The 25,467-nt window shown below is 38.0% G+C and overlaps 1 protein-coding gene across 2 annotated transcripts; it reads right to left on the reverse strand.

Annotated features, from left to right (window-relative positions):
• Positions 1 to 985: 985 nt before the first annotated feature.
• PEX2 (peroxisomal biogenesis factor 2) lies at positions 986 to 25,177 on the reverse strand. 2 transcript variants are annotated; one of them, XM_033054941.1, is made up of 2 exons: positions 25,038 to 25,177; positions 986 to 5,483 (listed from the first exon to the last, which is right to left on the reverse strand). In XM_033054941.1, the coding sequence occupies exon 2, from the start codon at positions 5,462 to 5,464 to the stop codon at positions 4,550 to 4,552; it is 915 nt and encodes a 304-aa protein (XP_032910832.1). In that variant the 5' UTR covers positions 5,465 to 5,483; positions 25,038 to 25,177; the 3' UTR covers positions 986 to 4,549. The 2 variants fall into 2 exon arrangements, with proteins under 2 accessions (XP_032910832.1, XP_032910838.1); XM_033054947.1 differs by lacking the exon at positions 25,038 to 25,177 and adding an exon at positions 24,537 to 24,899.
• Positions 25,178 to 25,467: the final 290 nt, after the last annotated feature.

Below are 25,467 nucleotides of genomic sequence, written 5' to 3' on the forward strand. Positions count from 1 at the left end.
ATGAATGGTAACACACTGGCCAATTTTATCATATTTTGCACCACTTTGCTCTTAGGAGACCCAAGATGAGAGAGGTATGCAGCTAAGGATTTTGTACTTATTAGAAATTGCCCGCAAGACATAGAACTACCCGCACATGCTGCTTTACAGGTCTGTGCACACCTCTTACCTGAAATAGACCTGCATTTTTGTATGCAGATTAACAGTTAGTTTGAAAATTTAAAAAACCCAGGTGTGCTCTAGAGAACAGAAAAGATGACTAGGTGGCTTTAGCAGATGCTCTACAAAAACACTTGTGCATGTTTGTGATTCACCTGGTGTCAGTCTGAGAGGGATTCTGCCACAGATGTCTTTTCCTTGAATGGTATTTGGCCACTTTGCCAGGTTTGTGCCAGCTTCCTGCTTTGGAAGCAGACTCCCCCGGAATGGCAGAAACTTAAGACTGTGCTAACAATTTAGGTGGATGTTTTAATGTAAAACTCTCTTGAGAGGCTGAAGGCAGGCAGCTGTAATCTAGTCAACCAATTCTACTTAAGAGTTCTTCTGAGGAATAGGTAAGGGGTTGAAGCAGCATTTTGAAACTGCTTCTGCTGCTTTGGTAATATGCACTGTGACTTGCAGCAGCTCAGGCTATGTGCATTTGTATTAAAAGCAAATAACCATCAGTTTTATTATCTATCTGGGCACAACCCTATCCTGTGCCCAGGCATGCCACAATATTCTCTTCTCAGTGCAAGCCAACACAGCTTCCTAGCAAACACACAGCAAAGTGTAACAGCTATGACTAATCTGCTCAAAAGAAGAAATGTGAAAAAAGATAATTTGTTTAAACCTTAAACTGAAGAAAGTTTTAGAGAAGTCTAAACTAGTTTCTCACTTTGCATTTTATTCTCATAAATGGCAAAGTATGAAGTCACCCACTGAGAAAGAAATAACCAGCCTTGCAAAAAAATCTCTCTCCAAGAAAAAGGCAAATTTCACAACCTCCAGTTTAAAAATATAATTTATTTGTCAACTTGGTTTTCATAAGAATGACGCATCCCAGATAACAATTGCATTAGTATTCTCAAATAAGGACATTATAATAGATTGTATTTAGCAAATACACATCTTTATCTTTCTTTACATCATCTCCTTACTAATGCTGAGATCATCCTTGTCCATCATATCTCACACTAACGAAAAAATAAGTATTTCCAGGTAAGGCAGAAATCAAATACAATCCCTCTCATTTCTTTTACAGAAAACTCCTGCTTTTTAGTCTTCTATAAAATTACTTATATAAGACCTCCCTTAAAACATACATAGTAGGTGGAATGGTGATGGTTTGTGGAAGTAAAAACCAGCATTCTCTGACTGTTTTTATCTGAATGCCTCCTGAATCACACCTTGGGCAACTGATGATTCTCATTCATATGAAGAAATGAAAAGTTTTCTAGAATGTTTATTAACATAATTAGTCTGTTTCATTTATGCCTTCATTTTTTGATTTTTGATAACGAAAATGTTCACGTAGCACACAAAGTCAACAGAGCACAAAGAAAACTAGTAATACAAGGCTGTAACTCCTATCCAAGACTGAACAGAAGTTCTGGTACTTTAGCTTCCTTAAATTCTAGGCATTCATCCTTTTCACTGATGCACATATGAGTACTCAAAGTACATTCTAATGGTAGCTGAACACTAACCCCTTTAAAAAAAAAAATAACATTCCAAAAGAAATTTTATTCCCTCTTCTGCAGGAAGTAGGACCAGATGTAGCAGTCCTTTGTCAAAGAACAGTTTAAACCTGAAAAATAAAATGCTTATGATGACAAATTGTGAAGGTAATTAATATTTAAAACTAATTATCCTTTGATTAGTCTACAAATTACCTGATTTTTTCCCTGTAATATCTTCAACTAAGACTCTTCTGCAGCTTATATATCACAAGACACAATAAAACAGAATTAAAATATTTTTAGAAGTATATATTTAATTTTAAAGTTCTTTAGGAAAATGCTGACTATTGAAGTACTAAAAAGGTAAGCTGGTAGCAAGTAGTTTTTCAATATTCAAATAGGAACCTTTCCCTCATTAATCTCAACTACAATTACAACTGAGCAAAGGTTTTACCACATGGGAGATTAAAAAAAATCTGTATGTGACATAAATAACCATTCTTTTCCCAAGCCACCTACTTCTATGAGATGCTTGGTACCTGCTTACTTGCAAGGAAAATAAAAGAACTAAACCCCCACCTTAAGATCCAGGATCTTTGGGTAACAAAAGCTGTTTATGTCACAAGACACAGGCCTTACAAACTTTGTTAATACTATGGGCTACAACCCAACACAAACCTAACACTGTGATGAGGATGTGCTACAGAAGTTAAGCCAATGCTTTGCTATAATAAATCAGGACAAATATTCAAAGTTTAGTTCCAGAAAAAAAAAATCCCAACAGTAAAGTGTGATACAGCAGAGACAGCAGAAAACAGCCGTACAATAGAGGTACTAAACTGCTTGAAACAGGTTTTGTATTGATGTGTAACAGGGATGAAAAACAGAGTACAAACTTGGTCTGCATGAAGTTGCAAGAGGCAAACCCCAGGTAATTCATACAGCTTACATACATCAAACAGCAGGACAGAGGGAGGTGGAATGAAAAGGAAAAAAACATTGCTTAATATTCAGGAAAATGAAACATTTCTAAATAGAAAAGAAGCTCACTCCTACATAAGAAGGACATGACACCTAGCAGAGGCCAATACAGAATCCCTGCTATTTTGATAAAATATCGCTCTCAGACTTCAGAACAAATGAAGAGTCCACAGCAAACAAGCTACAAACACTGGATTTTGGATGCATACAAGTTTTAATAAACAAGCATAAAGACTGATGTACCAAAAATACTGATGATGTTTCTGAAGACATCAGATCACTCTGAAGTCAGGGTTGCTAATACATTTCCTTAGGAAAAGCCATTAAGTGACATGGAAGGCCAATTCACACAAAAATTCCTTCAGGATCAAGAAGTAACTTCAAGATGCTCTTCAAATGACTTGAAAGTTTTCCTACTCTAATAAAAACAGGTTTGCACCTGCTGCTTCTAATTGCAACAGCAAATAACAGAAATATGGCAGGCTGCTAAAATGCACATTTGACAGCAAATAATATTGCAGCACAGTATCTGAAAGTACTTGCTCTGAAGCTTCTGTTGACTCACATAACAGTAGCAGAATTAATGAAGTTTTGGGCTGCCCACCCACTAACTATATTTAATTACATCAGATGAAAGCACTGTGTGTCACTCTAAAGATCAAAACCTAGAATTTAAGATCTTCAAACAAATAGGCTAGTGGGTTTTTCTAATCAGAATGTAGAATGAAGAATGTAATAAACCATTTCATAAAAGTAGATCAAAATTACTCAATCAGCAGTTATCCTGCTATTTTTGGGATTGACTACTGACAATTGCAAACCAGGAACAGAGCCACCATAAAGCTATTTATTTAACTGCATATGTTTTTGACAATTTAAGATTCAAAAGAGGACATAATGTATTTTTGTATTAATGAGACTCTTCTGGATAAGACTTTCTGTTAAATAAGATTGCAATTGAAAAGAAAATAATCTTATAAAACCAGATTGAAGAGTAAATAGATGAAGTGTTAGAACCATTAAAACATTGCAAAGCTAACTAGGAAAGCAAATATGAAAGCAAAAAGCAGGTAATTACCTATTTTAGTATGTTAACATGCACATAACTGTGATCTTTTCCTGTGTAGAAGTGAACTCTGAGATTTGGCACCCACCTAGACCACACCAAAAAACCCCAAAAAACATGAGTAGCAATTCCTACAGACAGCATCTTATGAGTAAACAGTTTTCTTCAGTGTCTCTAATTCAGAAGGATATGGGTTAACCTGAACAGTTGCCACATTCCAATGGACGACAGGTTTCATCCCTGAGCTTCTAAGGGAAGAGGTAGAAGACAATATATGTGTAATTAAAGCTCAGAGACATAGTGGCCAGAGAAAATTAGTTGTCGTCTCATGAAGGGCTAAAAAGTACACCATTTTCTTTAAGTTTTCTTTACACCTTTGTTTTTAGTGTAGCATCATATTGGGAATGGAAATTTAAAATTATTCTTTAGGCATGAAAATAACAACTTTCTCACAAAATCCATCTACTAGCTAAGTCGGTAATGGTACTGTGTCTGGATAAGTTAAAGATTGCTAAATCAAGGTTTGCCAAGTGCCTTATTCAATTGGAATGTTCTGAAGTTTGAAAGTAAAAGTTCTTATTGAACCTCCTGAGAATGTTGCTGTTTCTCCCACGCTCCACCCAGAGCAAATCCATCTACCTTACCCTAACCCGCCAAGAGGGATAGGGCATTATGGCACTGTTGCTCAATAAAAACCTAAGACTCATAAAAATACATGTTATAATAAATTACAGAGGCTCCAAAACCATCTTTAAGCAGTCTGCTTTCAATAATTTCTGAATTCTTCCATTAATCTCTCCAATATATATCATGTACAGTATAAAACTAAATCAACCTCGTATCAGACATGCAATTCTGTCATTTCAATTTTATACTTCAATGGTTGAAGACTGTGTACTTCTGAGCCACATTTAGGACATGTAAAATACATATCAAATAAAAAATTACTTTTAATACAGTAGTAACAAAAAACATGTGGACAGCCTATGGTATGTGGCATGGTAGGCCATTCCCCACACAGTGAACATTCCCTGCAGTGAGCTGCTAATGTGTTTTCACTATTGGAAAGACCTGCTATAGGCAAGCACCAAGATGAAATTTTAAGTTTCAGTTTCTGTACATTAATGAGTGGTAGCAGATATATCAAAAATTCAGCAAAGCCATGCCATAAGAGCTCCCTGTTCATGTATTCAAATCCCACTTGACGAACACTTTGTGGCTTACAAAAAACGGACCTAATTCCTAGAATGCGTTCTGTAAGTGTTGCAAATGTTCCTTTCCGAAGAAAAATCAGAAAATTTAGAAGTCCACAAAGCTTAAGAAGTCCAGATCCAAAACTAATATAGCTCTTAATTTTGCAGAAAGATTGCTGTTGACGATTGCTAAATAAATCATAACATCTTTCTTCCAACCATCTTCCACCAACAGTGAAAATAAGATACCATAACTTCTGGTGTTTGCTCAGAGGCTGGTATTTCTCTGTCTGAGATAAGTTATTCTTGTATTGAATATTGAGAATAGCCTGTCCCACAGTTGCATTCTTGGAATAGATAGTGAATTTCCATAATATAAGACATAAAAATGCTTTTACTTCTGGTTCAAAATGAGCCAACACCCCTGGTTTAAATCCATGAAAACAGCTGGTAAACTGGGACCACACTAGTTGTTCCAGGGCTTTGTTTAGTTCAAGAGCATCAAGCTGACTTATTCTGAGCACAGGATTCACACTCTTTTCATTTTCAATGCTGGAGGCCATTTCTTCACAAAAAAACTTTCTAGAAATAAAACACAAATAGATTTCAGTATAGTGGAATATTTCCTGTTTCTATTTTTATTAAAGATAACAAACTTGTAATCTATCAGCAGTAGACAAGAAACAACAAAGTTCTCAGAATGCTCTATAAATATATTATTAAAACGTCATAATTCCTTTCAGGAAGCTTTACATTAGTATAAAATTAGTACACACATAAATTAGTTTAGAATCTCATTTTTAGAAGAAATTATACTTGACTATTTCTCTCAAACAGTTAACACTGGCTTACAAACAAGTGTTCAACATCATCTAGATATTCAGAAAAATCCAAAATACATATATATACATATAAATGTATATACACATTTTTAAAAAATATTGCAGGGCATAATTGTAATATTCAATTGAACCTTAAAATAGATCAGAAGGAAGAAGTGTAACACTGTATGATGTTTTATGGAGAAATAGGGAAAATGAACATACTAACCAAAAAATCTGGAAAAGAACAGTGAGGCAAAGTGTTGCCATATGAACATTTCAATTGCTACAGCTGAAAGCAAAACTACAGAAATACTGACAAATTTAGGAATTACATAAAGATATGGATGAAAATTAAGGTGGGAATGAGTGAAATTTTCTCAATAAAGGTCGTGAGTTGTTTAGAGAAAAATCATATGAAATTAAATAAATATTCAGCACTTAGACATAAATTATTATACAATACTTCACTGAAGTCTGCATATATTTTCTAGAGTGTTTTTTGACAGGTGTGGGATTGTGCTACTTGTCATATAACATTTCCAGGCAAGATGATTAATGCATACTAGTAACTTCTACAAATGTACACTCCTCTTGCTCAAGCATCATAGAGAAACATTAAAATATTTTTTAAATGGCTTCTTTTAAATGTTGTTGCATCTGGAAGTCTGAGTAATAAAAGCAATAAAATGCCAAAGCAAAATACAGGTAACAGCTCAATGCAAAATTGTGGGGTAACCAATTTTTGCTTCCCTTTGTGAACAGAAAAAAACCCCAAAGTGATTCAGAAGTGTTTTCAGACAGCATGCAACATATTTCACTTTTTAAACCAGATTCTTTGCGTAACAGGAGTCCACAGCCTTCTGGAGAAAGTATAGAAGGTAGTGGCTCAAATTCTTTTAAGAGAAAAATCTTATAACCATACAAGATTACTGTGAGTAAAAGAATTTGCAGAGAGTCTTGGTAGCAGTGGTTGCTAATGATGCCAAGAATACTAAATATAAAATCCTTCAAGCAAACAACCATATTAGCCAAACAGAACACCCCAGAAGTTTTAAAACACAATCTGTAGACAAACAGATAAAGATGATAAAACATCATCTGTAGCTTTCCTACTGTTTTCCATATTTATAATTAGTTATCACTGCAAGGAAATATGATTTTGTCCCTAGTGTAGAGTGTGTAACAGTAGTTTCCAATTAACTAAGACTGCTACAGGGGTAGAGCATACAATAGCTCCACTCAGTTTTTTTAAACTCCTGCATCCATATTAGCAGGCAAAAGGCAGTATAAGGCCACCTCCTCTACATAAACAGCTATACAGCTCATTGCATGAACCCACGTCAGATGGAAAAAACAGGATACAAAGGCTAAATACCCAAGCTTCTCTCCCACACACTTAGTCTTTTCTGTAGCAGAAATCAAAGCACAGGAAACATTTTCCAAATTTTTTTACAAATAACTTGCCTCCTCTAATTTATGAACAAAGGCGGAATTCAATCCCTACTGGATTTTGCTGCATCACTTCAAAAACTCCAGCACCAATGACCATTCACCCTCCTATCCCTCATCTTTTTACTCCACTATCATTTTAGGAACCAGGGCCATCTGCTCTGGCACCTGTCACTGGTTATTCACTCATAACCCCTAAATGTCTAATGTCATCTTTACTTTCTCTTCTACTCATTTCACTTTGTTCTTGTTTCAGTGTTCTATATAACTCTATATAACAGACAAAACCTCCTTTAAAAATACTGAAGTTACTCAAAAGGGACATCTTATTAAACAACTTTCTTGATCCATCTACTAAGACTATTTTCCAACATCAGTTCAACCATCTTTTTCAATTGTTTTTCATTATCACAGGTGATATGAGCGATTTCTATTGTAGGTTTCTCATAAATAAGGCAGACTAAGTACAGATTTTCCCCCCCATTATAGCTATATTATCTAAAGAAACCTGAGCAAGTGAAGAATGGGTCATCAGGAACTTTCTGAAGACAAAGGAAAATGTGTCAAATCCACAGGATTATGATGGATCATGAAATACACATAGGCTGGGAGCCTGTATGACTGCACACCTGCTTTGAAAAAAAGGATGTGGAGATTCTGACAGGAAGTAAGCTGATCACAAGCCACCAGTGCATCTTACAGCACATTAGCATGTGTATAGCCAGCAAACGGAAAAATGTGCATATTACCCTCCACTTGGCACTAGTGAGTCTACTAAACAAAGTCCAGTTTTGCCTCTTTTCTATGAGCAGTACAAAAGAAATGTCAACAAACTGAAAAGAGTCCTGTCACTAATACCATCAGCGAACCTCAGGTCCTGATATATGAGAAGAGCTTGAAGGAACTGGGATTGTTCAACTTAAAGGAAAAGGTGGCTAGGAAGTGGTCTGTGAATAATCTTCTACTTCCTAAGGGTTGCAGAGAAGATGAAGTCAAAGTTTTCTGTGGGATGCAATAAAAGAAAAAGAGGCAATTATGATTTAAGTCACTAAATGAGAAATCCCAATTGGACCCAAGGAAGCTGCAACATTTTATCTACCGACACCAAAATCTCCATTCCCAGAAATTCTTGAAACTTGACAAAATGATGCCTGAACCTATCTGTTTTAGCAAATAACTTATTCCACATTTTCACAGGAGAGTAGACTAAATGTTTTAAAGATCTTCTCTGGGAAGACTTGGAGCTTGACATTCCCATTGCCTCACTGCAGAATCTAACTGCTATTTTTTTTCATGTCTGTCATCCTATACAGAACTGTATTTGAAGGAAATAATTTCATTGAACCTCTCAGGAGTGTACTGGAACTTTGTATATAGAAAATGGAAACCACCTTTGAGACAACATGCCTGAGCAGCACAACTACTGTTCGTTAACCTTTGAAATTTTGTCAAATCCAACAAGTCTTTTTTTTAAAAAAAACCAGAATCAACACCATATATACTGTTTAATGGTGTCATGTCTAATGTCTCTTCCTGAATTACAGCTATCAAATTGATTGAACTTTTAGTCACGTTTATACAGACTATACAGAAAAGGAAGAACACCAAACCACAGTAAGGATGCTAACTTTTAAATTATGCTTGTAACATAGCTACATTAAAAAAAAAAAGAATAAAAGCTTTCCTTTTGATGAACAATTAAGTGTTCTCAATTCAAGCAATAAATATGGGCATTGTTCTGGAGTTCTTTCCTACTAAGAACATTTAAAGCTTGCCATAGGCCATGGCTGCTAACTGGACCCTGCAAGTTACAGTAATTTCACGAATACAAGCCGCAGCAAGAAGACTAAAATTTTGGTGGAAACCCGGAAATGCGACCAATATTCCGGTGTGGCTAATCTATGGACAAAAATGTGATATCTGCCCTTACCTAGTATCATGCTGGTCCAGTCCCGAGCCAAAACAGTCTGAAATCCATGGTTTCCCATTGTTCCGACGATGAACCAATCAGAGAACAGCTTATTGCCTGCCTGTGGATGGCGGCGTTACTGAGGGGCGGGGGTTGTTATCGGGGTGAGTTACCTCGGCAGTTCGATAAAAGTGTGTGATATTTCTCTGTACTTTTTAAAGTGTTTTCAGTCTTGTGTGGCTACGGGGCTGGCTGGGCTTGCAGGGAGAGGGCTGGGGGAGCCTCTCTCCCCGCAGGGAGAGGGATGAAGCGGGCAATCGGCTCGCAGGGAGAGGGCTGGGAGAGCCGCTCAGCCCGCAGGGAGAGGGGTAGAACGGCCACTCGGCTCGCAGGGAGAGGGCTACAAAGGCCGCTCGCCCCGCGGGGCTGCGAGGGCTACAACGGCCGCTCCCCCCGCGGGGCTGCAAGGGCTACAGCGGCCGCTCCCCCCACGGGCCGCGAGGGCTACAACGGCCGCTCCTGTGCCAGCACGGAGATGTGGCTCCACTCGGAGCTCAGCTTCCTGCCCGCGCGGCTGAGCGGCTGTTTAAAGGCAACACGGATCCATTGGGAATGCTCGCAAAATGACCACACTATTGTTCCTGTCTTTTTTGGCTTGTAAATAAAGGGTGTGTCTTTTTTCACTTGGAAACAATGTTTCCGAGGTCGGCAGTAAGCCAGTAAGCCCCGGCGATCCCGCGATTGTGTTGCTAAATGACGACTTTGTGAAAGTTCGTGGCGAACTAAAGTGCGGCTAATATTCCGGGTGCGGCTTATCTATTGACAAAGACATCAATGTTGCCAACACACCAGCAGTGCGGCTTATACTCCGTGCGGCTTGTATTCATGAATTTACTGTACCTAAAGACTATATCCATATACTTCTGATTTAATGTGTAAGCACATTTCAGTGTGCTTAGTGTTCTGCTATAGACTATGCTTTCTTCTGAATTAATTTAAGGTTTTCTTGCATTTAAAGGGAAGATATTTACTTCCCATAGGCAAATATTAAAAAGGACAGTCTGAAATCTGCAATGCTCTATGAAATTGTCTTCAAATGTCCTAATGGTCTGAGTAAGAGCAACTGTTTCTTTGAGAGATGAGCCCTAAATTTTAATCCCAGTTTTGCTACGGTAGAAAATTTCCCTTTAAAAATTACTTCTATACAAAGTCCTTTCAGAAATTTGTTGGTTTTCAGTTTGTATTGTTTTTGCAGACAGTAGTACCAAGTAGAAATAAATGAGAACTATAGTATCTTAAAACTAGATTAAAACACACCACTATCTTGTACTTTTTTTGATGCTTTTTTTGCATTCTATATTTTGCTGAGCAAAAGAATATAGACAATATAGAGAATGTTCATTTTCCTCCATGTTTTTTCATTAAATTCTATTTGTTAAATCCTTACTGTTTTAACTCTTATTTTAAGTTGCTTAAACATAAGAACTCAGAATCCTAGACGTAGTAATGAAAGGGACAGGTATCAACATTCAGATATATAATAAACTCCACGTGGTATGAAACTTTTACATAAATACTCTCGAAGGCAAAAGTAAAGACTGGTACTTGTAAGGTTCTCCCTTTACTTTATACTGTCCAAGATATTGCATAAAAAAAAAAAAGAATTGCCTGCCAGGAAAAAAAACACAAAACCAAAAAAACCCTAAAATGTCCCTTTCTCAAATAACCTATATTTTGTCTGTTTTGTCTTTTTTAATCAAACAAATAAACAATCCTACTTGTACAGTACAAAAAATATTACTGTATATCACTAGGGAAAAAGGAATTTCTTCTGGTATGTATTAGTGCTGTTATTGAGCATTGTAGAAATTATGAATGAATATATTTTATTTGGAAACATGTTATTGACAGAAATCTATCAATAGTAATGTGAGTATTGTCAACAGCCTGTCAATATTAATGTAATTATAATTAAGGGGATAACATGGATTTTAGCTATAATACCAAGTAACATCTCCTGCATTGCTGCTATCAATATAAGCATTATTATTGACCTGTTCTGGGACTATCAGTAGGAGATGTATTACCATCAGGCATATTTGTCAATGCATTCTGCCCACAAAAATTCTACATTTAAATTTACAGGTCTGTAAACTTTGCCTGCAGAAATACACAAATCCAAGTAACCTCTTGGGTGCCATTTTTTCCACAGGGCTTTTCTACTGTGGGTGAGTAATCAACTATCTCAGAGCAACTACAACCGCATTCTCTGCTTTTCTAGCAAAATCATTAGATGACAAATAGACATATATGCAGAAGCCTCAAAATAATTTTAAGTATGATCTGTTAAATCACTTTTTGAGAAGCAAAATAAAAACATATTTATTAAATTAAAAACCAAAATTTGTTCCTAACAGTTGGAGGCCAGTCACAAGTGGTGTCCCCCAGGGACTGGTGCTGGGGTCAGTCCTGTTTAATATCTTTACTGAGCACCTGGAGGAGGGGATTGAGTCCACCATCAGTAAATTTGCAGATGATACCAAGCTGGGAGCATGTGTTGATCTGTTGCAGGGTAGGAGGGCTCTGCAAAGGGTCCTGGACAGGCTGGATAGATGGGCAGAGTCCAATAACATGAAGTTTAACGAGTCCAAGTGCTGAGTCCTGGATTTTGGCCACAATAACCCCCTGCAGTGCTACAGGCTGGGGATGGTGTGGCTGGACAGTGCCCAGGCAGAAAGGAATCTGGGAGAACTGGCTGATAGCCGACTGAACATGAGCCAGCAGTGTGCCTAAGTGGACAAGAAGGCCAATGGCATCCTGGCCTGGATCAGGAATAGTGTGGCCAGTAGGAGTAGGGAGGTCATTCTTCCACTCAGCACTGGTGAGGGTACACCTTGAGTGCTGTGTCCAGTTCTGGCCCCTCAGTTTAGGAAGGACGTTGAGACACTTGAGAGCACCCAGAGGAGGCAATGAGGCTGGTGAAAGGCTTGGAACACAAGCCCTGTGAGGAACGGCTGAGGGAGCTGGGCTTGTTCAGCCTGGAGAAAAGGAGACTCAGGGGTGACCTTAACACTTCTACAACTTCCTGAAAGGTGGTTGTAGCCAGGCTGGGGTCAGTCTCCTCTTTCAAGCAACCAGTGACAGAATGAGAGGACACAGTCTTAAGCTGCACCAGGAGGAGTTTAGGTTAGACATCAGGAAAAAATTCTTCACTGAAGGAGTGATTGGGCACTAGAATCATCTACCCAGGGAGGTGGTGGAGTCATCACCCCTGGAGGTGTTTAAAAAAATGACTGGACATGGTACTCAGTGCCATGGTTTAGTTGATGAGGCGGTGTCAGGTCATAGGTTGAACTTGATGTTCAAAGATCCTTTCCAACCTAGCTCATTTTGGGAACTTAAAATTGCAGTTAGGATGCATAAGTAGCACATCCACTAACTTCACTGAGTTTGTGATTTAATACTTTAACACAGTCTCTTCTGTGTAGACAAAACATGTAGTCTAACACTGTACTTACAGAGAGATGGAATGGACTACAACAGACCACCAAATCCTAATGCAGCACGAACAGCCTATTCCACAGTTTTTCTAAGTATTCTGTTCCAGTGTTTTATGACTCTAATAATTACAAAGACTCTTCTCCTAGCGTTCAGTAAAAAGCATGTTTAGTACATATCAGGACGGTTTTCATTTCATAGCAGAAATCAGGAACAATGAAAAAGAATTTCCATTTTCCTGCACCTTCTCAAGAGTAAAAAGAAGCAAGGCATGTGAGAGGACCAGCTACCCAGAGAAGATTTGCAAAACTAGACAATATCTGCCTTCCTAGAACAGGCCTGGTATGATTCTCTAGAAAAACCAATCCAAACCAAAAACCCAAGTAAAATCCACAACAAAACAACAACTTTAATTTTTAACGTGAGATCTACTATATCTTCTTGTCTTTTTCTCTCCTTTTTCTATATGAACAATTTTTCCCTGTTTTGAATTAATGTATTTTGAATTTTTCATGTTAAATGCCTGCATTGTTTTTCATCTTGCTGATTTTACACTTTCAAAACTCATTAGAAATACACTGGATTCAGATCTTATGTTTAAAACAAAGGAAAAAAGAAAACCCTAAACTTCCAGCCTCTCTCCAGCTTGTATCATCAGTAACTTTTCTAAGTATGTGTTCTCTTCCATCATCCAACTCACTAAAGCCTTTTCATCTTGACAGAGTACTATAGATAATTACTCTGTAAAGACAATCTTTCAACTTGATGCTGATAACATCAACATCTAATGGAAACAATATTGATATTACGTTTCCCTAATTTGCTCATGTAAGGAAAAAGAACTTATTAAAATCAAGTTCTACTTTACCTAAAGTTTTCCTCTTACTAAACCTGTTACTCTTATTAAGAAGAGAAAAATATTGAGGTTGCTTACAAACAGGTCTCACCAAACCATACTGGTTGTTTTACCATCGCTCTTCCACACATCGTTAGATACAAATTAATTGCTAAACTATTTACTCCTGAACCTTTATTTAGAATCAAAACTGACAGCTTCAATAATTCTCTTAACAGAAGAATAAAGAGGCACAAAACCAGAAACACACAAACCCATTTTGCTGGCTATTTCCACCCTCTGGGATATTAAATAAATAAATAAAATCAGCAGTGCCTAATTCCTCAATCATTCTAGGACGAATTTTATTAGGATTTGCCACTTGAGCACATCTATATTAAGATTCCTTAGGCTATTCCTTCTGTGCTTTGGTTCCACTCTTATTTCCTGTCTAAGATTAATTTCATGAAAGCAGCAGGTCACAATATATCTCCTTTACAAAGTATGAAAGAAAGAATCAGTCTTTGAAAGTCTGTTCCTTGTTCTCTTTTCTTATTTAATAAGAGATCTAGGTAATGGACTTATCCCTTCATGCCTCCTCTTACTCAGATTTTTGGACCCTTTCATTGATTCTTTTCTTGTGTTTTGTAAATTGAAACTTATTTTGTTCTTCAGTCACCAATTTTATTCTTACCTTCCTATGCTATTCCTTTTTATTTATTCCAAATCATGTTGTATTACTTCTGCCTGGACAACTTTTTAATTTCCAGACCATGGAAGAATTCCTGATATAAAGTCTCTTTTAATATTCAGTATTACTATTTTACTGTTATAAACTAATCTCAACACAAACAAACAACAGGATATACATTAAAGATAACAATTTTTCAGCCTTTTCAACAGACTAGATTCTGCCAAGTCCCAGCATTGAGATCAGTGATCCAAGCATGGGGAAGCAGTATGTAGAGCAGATATTCTAGAAATCATCCCCTCTCTGGAGGAAACACTGACACACAGTTCCTTTTTCCTTTGGGAGCTACAATACATTTGGTACTGTGCATTCAGCATTGTCATACTGGGTGTGTGTGACAGTAGAGCAGCAAACCATAGCCTTGGTTTACAATCCCTCCTTTGACACTCAAAGTTAGGGTATCAACAGATAGCAATGAAAACTACCTTTCCACCCATCACAAGAATGCTGAGAAGTTTTTTTAATGTGGAGTGTTCTACTTTTTTTGTTGTGAAAATGTGTATCATTTAACTGTTCTTTTTGGGTACTCTCAATAACAGAGGATATTTTAGATGTCAATTTAAAAATCAATAAATTTTAAAGATGAGAATCAAATGATACATATTCAGTCAATTTTAAAATATTCCTTTACACCAACTCTCAACACAGAACATGAACCCCAGCTGCTCAAATCCTCATGTCTCACCATTAATTCTCATCTCTTTCTTACTTATCAAGTACAGAGAGAAATATCCTCAGATCAAAGTCTAATTGGGAGCCCCAACTGTGTTGTCTCTTAATCACTGCAAAATTAACTTATCACTATATCATTACCTCAAATAACCTTAAAAAAGATTGATTTTGTATTACTGTTTGGATTTCTATATACTTCAGACAAATACCTATCATTTGCTAAATAACATAAATTGATTCTTTAACTGTTTGGAATAACTACTAACACTAATTGAAAAGTCAGTAACACACACTGCAATCACAGAAACTATTATTTATTTCTTATAATCCCAGGAGAAAGAACTATTTCTCAAAATAGACTAATTCAAGGAAAACACTGAATGACTGTGTAACAAATCAATCCCATAGATAAAATTCAGAATTTTTTTATGGAGGTTAAGTGAGCTACTAGTAAATAATTCCAGAATCCTAAATGCTACAGTTACATTTAAGGTCCAAAAACCAAGCACAAGACAAAGACACATTCAAATCACAGGTTGCTTTTCCAATTTAACTCAGTAAACTTAGATTTCATAAAATGAGATACAAAAGATTAGCCACTGCTGAATGCCTGGAGAAAGCAAGGAAACATAATGATAGCTCATTGATTTATCTTCCATAAACTATCTGCCAGAATCAAAATATTAGGGCTTCAAGTTACAAAATCAAAACCAGCTCAGAAGAGCCAGAATTGATACAACAGTAATGAAGAGCAGCAGGAAAGTGCTGCACTGTTAAAAGCTGTAAATCAGTCATTTCTGTCAGCATTTGATGGAAACTGAAAATCCCACATCAGTGTAACACATCCCCTCGATGAATGCTAGCAACCAAGACTATTACTGGCCACTCCTAAAGATACTTTGAATGCTAAAAGCTTCTACTGACTTCAGATAAATTTGTCATCAGTCAGCACTCTTAAAAGACAGATTATTAGATCCAAACAACCAGATCTGATAATTACCTCATAACTAATACTTAAAATACTGCCTTTTAAAATTTGTGATGCTAAACTCAAGGCTATAAAACCTCAAAGTACATTTGTATTCCTCGTAGCATAGAAGCCAGAGACAGTACCATAACGTTCTTGATATGCCCTAAGTTTCATTTATTGGAATAAACAGGAAGATAAGCATGTAACAAGCTAATGTTCCATCACTATTATTCTTAATCCCATATCCTTTTCTTCTTCCTCCCTCATGTTATTTCCTCTTTTGTCATCCTGCTCCTTAGTACATTGAATTACAAATTCATCTTTAAAGGGAAGTGTCAGTTCCACTTATAAATTCTCATTCTCTGTTACACTAAATAAAATCTAGCTGTTGCTCCTTTTAAAGCAATCAGTGAAAAAAGCCCAAAAGTGTTAAAAAGAAGCTGCATTGTAACTTGAAGACTTCCAAAAACATGGTTAAAACTCCCTTGGATCTAGATTCTGAGCAAAGTATGTGCCTAGTACACAACAGACTCCTTTTTTCTTTGGAACTAGGTAATGGGAATTATTTGGAGAAGTGCCTTACCTTTACTCTTGATGAACTAAAATGGTAAAGAGAGATTTGGTTGAAGTAGTTGAACAGAGCAGCAACTGTGACGGTTAGCTGGGAAGAAACAGCCCCTTGTAAGGATGGGGCAACATCTCTGATTGAACCAGTATCAGGAGGTGTAAAAGCTAAGCAAAGTTAAGAACTAAGTTAATAATCTAGATCTCAACTGCTGATGTGACCAACAGATGACTGGGAAACTCTTGTATTTGAAGACATTTTGGCTGTGATAAGGATATGAAGTTCTGGTAAAAGGATGGCTAGGTAATATTGCAATGCATGTGCATCAGTGAAAAGAATGCAAGGATTAGTAAATGTGCCATCTTTTGTGTAAAGCAGATGAAATATCACCTGCTGGCAGAGGTATGCAGCTCCATTTCAGAATGGTCCAATGACAGAACATGAATGCACAGTTGGGAGCACAGGGAGGGCAGTTACAGTCATAACTCTTCCTCTGCTGGTTACTGTTATTTTTCTGAAAGGTTGGTCTTATACCTCAAGATATGTGTAACATCTGCATTTCATTGTTGTAAGGGCACTGTATCTCACATCACTTTATTTGTCTAGCACAGTGTCAATCCCAATTTTATGCATCTTTTCCATGCCCCTCCTTACATTTCTTCCATTCAAAACTACCTAAAAAAACAAAGAAAAAGTCATCTAAGTTAAATCCTCATTTCATAGCTCTGTGTCTCTGTTCTGCTCCTACCTGTCTGATTCATATGAATGGATCACCAGATAAGTATGGAGAAGCCAGGATGAAGATTGAGAAGATACATGCAAGAGATTCAGATGCAACACCTGCTCTATATACTCTGATACAATTTACCACAGATGACAGAACCCTGCAATTTTTCATTAAACACTTTATGCTTACCATTTATGAAACACAGTCACTGCCCAGATTTTATTCCAACTTTCTCCCTTTTTGCATACATATGTATACCAACTGCATAATCATGAATATTCAGCAATATCTAACAATGTGTAACAATGCTGATCCAAGTACTGCTCTGCAGGAATATAATGTCTTTTAATCTTTTATTAGAAATACTTATTAGATAAGAACAGTAAAATCTGTCCTAAATGCCTAAGTCATAACTAACCCCTGTCTACATCTGTACCAAAAGGAGGACTCTATGTAAAAACAGAATTGTTACAGACTGTGTATATTTGATTTCCTAGAACCAATTAAGTCCTGCATCAATAAAAAGACAAGCCTGTTCACTCTAGGTTGTAAGTTCTGATTTTGCATTATATGGCATAACATAGGAATAATTGGATCTAATTAAAATCAAGAACTCTCAACTGGCGTAAGGATAAAGAACAGTACTTTACTTGACATACATGCCTCTTTTTTTAGGCTTGTGTTCTATAAAAACCTAAGGTAAAGCAATTTTTGACAGCTACAGTCACTGTCTCCTATTTTCCTTCTACTGTGTATTCTGTCCTTATCTTACAAATTAACACTAGCACTCATTTGAATTTCTACTGAATTGTTTTTGCATGTTGAACTGGCAAAAGCCCATTCTATTTAAACTTATTTTTCTGCAGATTTAGTAAACAAACAGGTCACCACACAATCAGATAGGATACATGCAGTACCAGTAAAAAGAACAACAGGGTCAGGAAGACCAGGTAATTGTGAAACCAGATGCCTTTGAATCTCAGCATCATACTCTTACATCCACCACCAGTCAACAGCAAGACAAACTCAAGTCTAACAAAAGACTTGAAGAATTGCTCTTTGTCTTCAAGTTCAACGTGCTGAATGTTCAAACAAAACACCACAACACCGCAAACACAAATAATGAAACTTTAGCTGTCTTTCAAAAATAAAAAGAAAATAATTATTCCTACCAGTCCACTGTAGGATTCATGCAAACTTGCAAGTGAGAGGATACTCTGTTTAAATAAGTCACACTATGCAATTCCTCTCTACTTCTGGCTTTTTTGGTATGATTGTACTTTGAAACATCTGGCATACACATGACTACTAGGGGTGCTGGGAAAATCTGATGTGCTCAGTGTCCCCAATACTTGACGATTTTATTACTTGTTAATTATAGGAACTTTAAGCACACTGGAAGGAAAGACTGATACACTTCTCCTCAATCATACAACTTCATTAGCATTTTACAATCAACGGAATGGTTGCATACACGTATTACAAGTAACAGTTTAGAAGAGGGATAGTAATTTCCTTGCTAGGCAGTCTGAGTTGTATGCTGTTACAGCTTGTGAAATCCCTCTGCAATTCCAATGTGCATTTCCCTTCATGATTTAGTTATGCCCCACACTGCCATGGCATTATATTAATTTCCTTTCCAGGAAAAGTTTTTCCTCCTTACCAAGCCCCTCCTGTGATATTTTTTGGTTGCTTCTCTGCCTACACAATTAACATTACTTTTGAATATTATTATTTTAATGTGTTTTTTCGAGTTCTCTAAGAATTTAAATTTTGATTAACTCATTGTTTTCTAACCCCACCCACAATATTAGCAAAAACCAAGAGTGGAGATAAGGAGTGTCAGAGACAAGATTTCCAGGCAGCTACTGATACAAACACAATGAATATCAGTAACATTCAATTCAACTTCCTCCTAAAAGCAAAAAACCTCCTCAGGTCCTCCCTTGCAGGAGAAGGAAGAAGTGCCCAGACCCAGTAAGAATCAACCTTGAATCAAGAGTTGCACCATTGTTGAAATTCCTCTTCATATATTGTGTACATCCTCTTTTTCGTCTACCTCAAATTTCTCTACCTTTTTTTTCTTAATTTTCCCCCTCACTCTGAAAAATCTGAATTTAATTTCCTTTTCAAAAGAGTCTGAAATAAACTCAAACTACCCAAGTTCTTGCATTCCACTCCCAAACCAAAAAACTCCAACCCCCATCTCTGAGGCATGTTACAAACAGACAGCATACTTTCCTGAAGATTTCTGTAAAGTTTAGATGTGAACTGATGATGCCTGTAGTCAGCTGTATGGTTGCAGGAACCAATTAGCTCTTGAAGAAGTTACAGAACAGAGAGCCTGCTACCTTCTCTGTGCATATACAGCATAATCTGACTATGAGCCTGCATCTTTTTAGCACAACACACAGGTCATTTTATTTTTTTTTTTTTATTTGTTGCTTTTAACTTTACAGGGAGTGCTATATAGCAGCTATGTTGAGAGCATGCTTGTTGGTTAAAATAAGAGGAACAGAAAGGGTGCGACTCTCTTCAGTGGTCTAAGTGAAAAAGTATGTATGCTAATAGGCATCAAAAGGAAAAAAGCCCAACCTTATCTCTTAAAAATCCAGACCAAGAAAACCCAATAAAAACCTCTAAACAGTACAAGCAGCCTGCTTGGAAACACCATACTGTAGTACACTTCCACAGTCCAAGAGAGGTAACAAGTTGTAGCAGCTGTCCCCACCAACTGCAGCAGTAATACACTGCGTCCATTTCCATTTTAAGTCATAAACAATGTACTATCATTTAGGTTGAAAATTTAAATTTCTTTCTGGATGCTCTGAAAAACTGCATGAATTCAGATGTTTTTCCTAAATAGCTAACATTTGGGAACCAGACCTTGGCTGGGGAGAAATTTTAATTGACAAAATTACCATCTTCTAACTGCGCAAATTGCATCATCCAGATCATTAAGAGATGTTAAACAGGGCTGAATACAGTATTGACCCCTGGGGTACAACAGTAGTTACCAGCTCCCAACTACACTTCACAGAACTGATTGCCATTCTCTGTGGTCCATCTGTTCGGCACATTTTATGGCTGACCTCACTATTTGCTCACCCAGCCCATACTGCAGCAGTTTCTCCATGAGGATGTCACAGGAGACACTGCACTTACTGATGCAGGTACTTACTGCCCTCCCTCTCCTTGTTTACCAAGCCAGTTAATTTCATTGTGGAAAATTATCAGGTTGATCAAGAATGGCTTCCCCTTGGTAAATCTATGCTGACGACTCCTGATCATTTTCTTTAATGTGTCTTAGAAGGGTTTCCAGGATTAGCTGCTCCATCACCTTCCATCCTTCTGGGGATCAAGCTAAAGCTGATCAGGCTGTAGTTCCCTGAGTACCTCCTCAATGCGCAGAAGGAACATTGACTTTCCTCCAGTCTACAGGCACTTCTCCCAGTTCCTCAATCTCCCAGTCCTATGATTATTGATTATTTATTGTCCTCACAATAATATCAGCCAGCTCCCTCAGCACTCATGGATTCATTTCCAGTTATCTATGTCCTATTTACTTAGGCATTCTCTGACCTAAACCTCTTCCAAGTGTTTCTCTTCCCTGCTCCAGACTTTTCCCTGCATTCTACAGTTCCTGAAGGTCTTTGCTAGTAGAGATGGAAGCAAAGGTGGCCCACAGACCCTCAGTGTTTCCCACATTCTCTGTTCATTCAGCCACGAGACCCCATTTTCCCTAGTATTCCTCCTGCTACTGGTGTATTTACAGAAGCAATTCTTGCTGTCTTTGACATCCCTCATAGATTCAACTCCAGGTAGTGTCTGACTTTCCTAATCACATCCATGCATGCTCAGATACTGTCTGTACTGCTCCCAGGTTATCCATTCCTGCTTCTGCACTTAATGTCTGACTTTTACAATGAGCTCCTTGTTCATCAACGCACGGCTGCTGGCATTTTAGCCTGACTTCATTACTACTGGGATGGACCGCTCTTGAGCTCTGAGGAGGTGATCCTTGAGTATCAACCAGCTTTGCTGCATCCCTCCAGGGCCTGACCCTGGGCGATTCTTCCAAGTAGATCCCTGAAGAGGCCAGAGCCTGCTTTCCTAAAATCCAGGGCAATGATCTTACTTTCTTATCCTTAAACCAGGCTCTCAGAGAAAGCCAGCACTAATATCACTAACCGACTGAATAAAAAATAGATTACATTAGTTTCTGTCAGAAACCATATAGCTTAAAGGAAATATTGCTAAACTGGCACAAACACAGTGAACTTCTTTATTGAAAAAGTTATTACCTAGAGAGTCTTAAAAAAAGCCCTCTCTGCCCAAAAATCATTAAATACCTAAAAGGTTTAAGAAGTAAGGTATCAAAAATGTAATATACCATATCTTATTCTTCAGTTGGACTGACATTAATATGGAATGAATTTACTGGTAATACATGAAGAACACTGTTTATTAAATACAGTGTTATCTTTTAATTCAAATGTTTATTTGTAGTTCTTATTATCTTAATTATCATTATTGGAGCGCACCATGCTTACAAGCTAATCCAATGAAATTGTATTTATGTCTGAAGCTTATCAGTTAGTGTTAGCTGGACACAATTTATTTGCTTTTTTACATCTTCTTGATTGTTGTTTTCACAGAAAAAATGCAGAAATTCCAAGTGCAACAACAGTGCTGTAGAATTTTTCAAAGTTTTGCAAGAGTAGGCCATTATAACCAACAGAGAAATAAAACACATGGGTAACAAGGTACTTAAATTATAATCTCCAGTTGTTGACTGCTTTTGTCTACTGTTTCATCTACTACTAATTTTCCTTCATGAAGTTGTCCATCTCTTCCCTTCTTTGTTCCCCCCTCCCCTTCTCTCTGAACCTCATAGCTTTGAAACTACTTTCCTATGTTTAAAAAGATAAGAAAAGACATTCCCATTATCTCACATTTTGAACATGCATTTAAATAGGGTTTTTTCCCTAAAAGACCGTGTGTTTCATTACTACATCCAGCTATATGTTAATACTGGGTTCAGATATCACTCCCTACACTTTGACAAGTTATATATTGAAGAGTCATTCATTTTGCACCATATTCTTGGTATTGATACTATTTAGCCATAAACCAGTTTCCTTCCTTCCCAAATATTCTCTAGGTAGCAGCTTTTAGATATTTTCAAGACTGTCACTTCAAAAGACTATAAATGGAGAAGATAAAATGTATTTCTCGACTTACACCACAGCATTTGATGTCAGAGAACAAATTAAGGACCTTGGGTAAGTAACAGTGTCAAAAACTATCAAGAGTATAAAAATTATCTTTTCTATTCAATTCTATGAATAGAGTATTTATATACTAGTAATAGCTGTTTGAAAGTTTTAGTTTAATTTATTTTGGTCTATTACAGGTACATTTACTCCCTGCATGTCCTGGATCACCTTAAGTATCAAAACCTTTCTGTGAGTAACTACAATCTTTAATGAAATTAAACCCATAGTCTTCACCTACAGACAGGGGTGAATAATAAAAGAATCTAACAGGACACAAACACAGCTGTCAAACAAACAACAAAAAATTCCCTCCCAAATCTAAACACTCTCCTTGCACAGAGCAGACATTTATCTAGCCTGAGCCATAGGACTCTATGAACATGAACTGAGGAATGCCATTCTAGCCACACAGGAGCCCTTTAATAAGTTGGTAGATCCATAATGCGTCTGAAGGACCATTACCTAAGAAATATTTAAAAAAAAAAAAATTTCAGAACATGATGTTTTATATGTCTGTACTACTATACTAAGAGTTCTATAAAGCATGAGCTGATTCAAATACATGTAAGTTTGCACTACTACTTCACAGTTTTCAACATTTCTAAGAAAAATAAAAGATATTTTGACACTCATGCAGAGAGGTATCTAATTTTAATTATTTACTTAATTATAACAACATTAATGGAATGGATTATTTTCATTTGCTGAGAAGGATGTTCTTGACAAATAATAACACACAGGTTTGAACAAAGATAAGCCTAGGAGTTAAAAGGATGTACAAATAGAGGCAAAATGCTAAGCAGAGTTATTTCAGTTGCCTTGGCCCCAGATTGATGCAATTTCACAATACTCTGTACTCAGTAATAAGCATCCTCAATTCCTACTTTAAAAACTGCAAATATATATACATAGCACTGTGGTTTTCAAAATATTGATATACACACAAACTCCCACTACATAAAAAGGCCAAAACATCCCACCTCTTTCAGACTCCCCCCAAAAAATCCAGACTAATAGGCAAGAAAGAGGGTGAAATATGACCCTTGCAAAATCTTCACAGACAATAGCTTTAAATGTATTCCACCTTCCAATCACAGATTCTGCCAAAAACCTTATGAAACAGAGAAAACTGCAATCATCATGGTAATTGAAAGTGTAAATTACAGAATCCTAGAATCATCAAGATCATCTAGAACTCTAGGATCAAGAAGAGACCTTTAAGATCATCAAGTCCAACCATCAACACAGCACTAACTTAAAAAAGGATTCTTACTAACACCTAATGCTGGAGGCACTAGCAACCAAAGTAGACATTTCAATAGTGACACGATCATATATTCCTCTACTAATTTCCAGAAAAATTAAAATATAACTGTCGAATCCCTTCAGTACTCTTGATTATGTGTCCTACTGGTTTACTTCCTTTCCACTGAAAATTAAAAAGATTTTTAAAAAAGCCCTTTTAATGATTTGTTAATTTATACATCTTATAGATATGAATTTAACCCCATAGCAAGTAATGGAAATTGATTACTTCATGCTATATAAACAAACACTGAAAAAAACCCTCAAAACATTAACTTTTCCTCCCTTTAATAGCTTATTTACTACTCTAATTAAGTACTAGCAATGGTACTTTTAATTGTTTTACTACTAATCACTTCATTAGATAAGCTAGTCATGATGGACAGCATAGAACTGAAAAACAAGTTGCTGCTGAGAAGGAGCTGCAACAGAAAGATGAAAAACAATCTGCAGAAGAAAACACTGATAAGGCAGATCTTCAAAAAGAATAAAAACAGCATTAATCTTAAAAAGAAAATTTTATGTACAACTGTTGCTAAACTGTATGTCATGAAAAGCTTCCAAAAAGTGGACAATAATTAACTAACTTCCAATGAAATCAAATAGTAAAGTATTTCGGACTCAAATTTTAGCACAAACTTCATCATTTAGTACAAATTTTAGTCATACTTCATTTTTGACCTTAGCGAACACCTCCCTCACACTGACCAGTGAAAGATCATACAAGCAATACACGGTGCTGTGGTTTCCAGTACGGACTGGAATTAAGCAGAATCTGTCTGTCAAAACACATGGGCCACTCAGAACAAATCCACATTCGTTTTCTGGTGAACCAATGGTTTGCTACTTACAGGCTGCACAAAACTGGATCAACAGAAAGTGGAAAGGTGGCACCCTCATTTTTAGGTTTCTTTGCCACCTATAGCAGACAGTCAGAGGAACAACCCTTGAAGATTGTAAGTGTTTCAGTCTCTCAGATGATGTCAGAATTCGACGATAACACCCCTCTGACGGGATATGATGCCCTTTCCTCTCCGCATAGGCCGTCACCAGGCCGTCCTGTCGCACCGCACGCCTGGGCCTAGCTGGAAAGCTGCCGTCCGCAGCTGCGGCACCAGGAGGCTGAACGCCAGCGGCACGCACGGAAAGGCGGAGACTGGCAAGTGCAGGAAGCCAAACACAAGTTTTCATAAGCAGGGCCTGCATGAGCTCGGGGCCTGAGGCAAAGGGACTGCCCGGCCTGCCGGGCCGCGGGAGGTGCCTGGATGGGCTCCGCCAAACGCCCCAGCCCCTGCGGCAGCTCCCGCCCGCCGCAGCCGGCCCGTTCCATCCCGCCCCACGTCCCGACTGACCTGCGCTGCTGCCGGGCCCAGCCCTGCGCGACTCCGCGGGTGCGCCGGGCTCAGCCTCGAGCCTCCCAGCGAAGCTCTGCGAGGACGGAGCCGCCCCGGGCGCTGTCTCCGCAGCCGCCCTGGTCCGCGGGCACCGTCCCGGCCGCCGGGTCACGGCGGAGCTGCCCGGAGCGGCGGCCGCACGGACCGCAGTGCGCCGGCCAGCGCCCGGCGCGCCTGCGCAGGAAGAGCTCCGGGACATCAGGACGGCGCGCGGGAAGGGCTCCCCGCACGGCGGCCGTGCCAGGGCGGGCCGCGCGCTACTTGACTGACAGCCCGAGCAGCAAATCAGCGGCCCGGGGCGAGACGGCGCAGCCAATGGTGGCGGGGGGCGGGGCGGTTCCGGGGCCGGTGGCCCCGGCTCTGTGGGCGCGGTGGGTCCCGAGCGGCG

This window comes from Catharus ustulatus, chromosome 1 (assembly GCF_009819885.2).
Source record: "Catharus ustulatus isolate bCatUst1 chromosome 1, bCatUst1.pri.v2, whole genome shotgun sequence".
Lineage (NCBI taxonomy): Eukaryota > Metazoa > Chordata > Aves > Passeriformes > Turdidae > Catharus > Catharus ustulatus.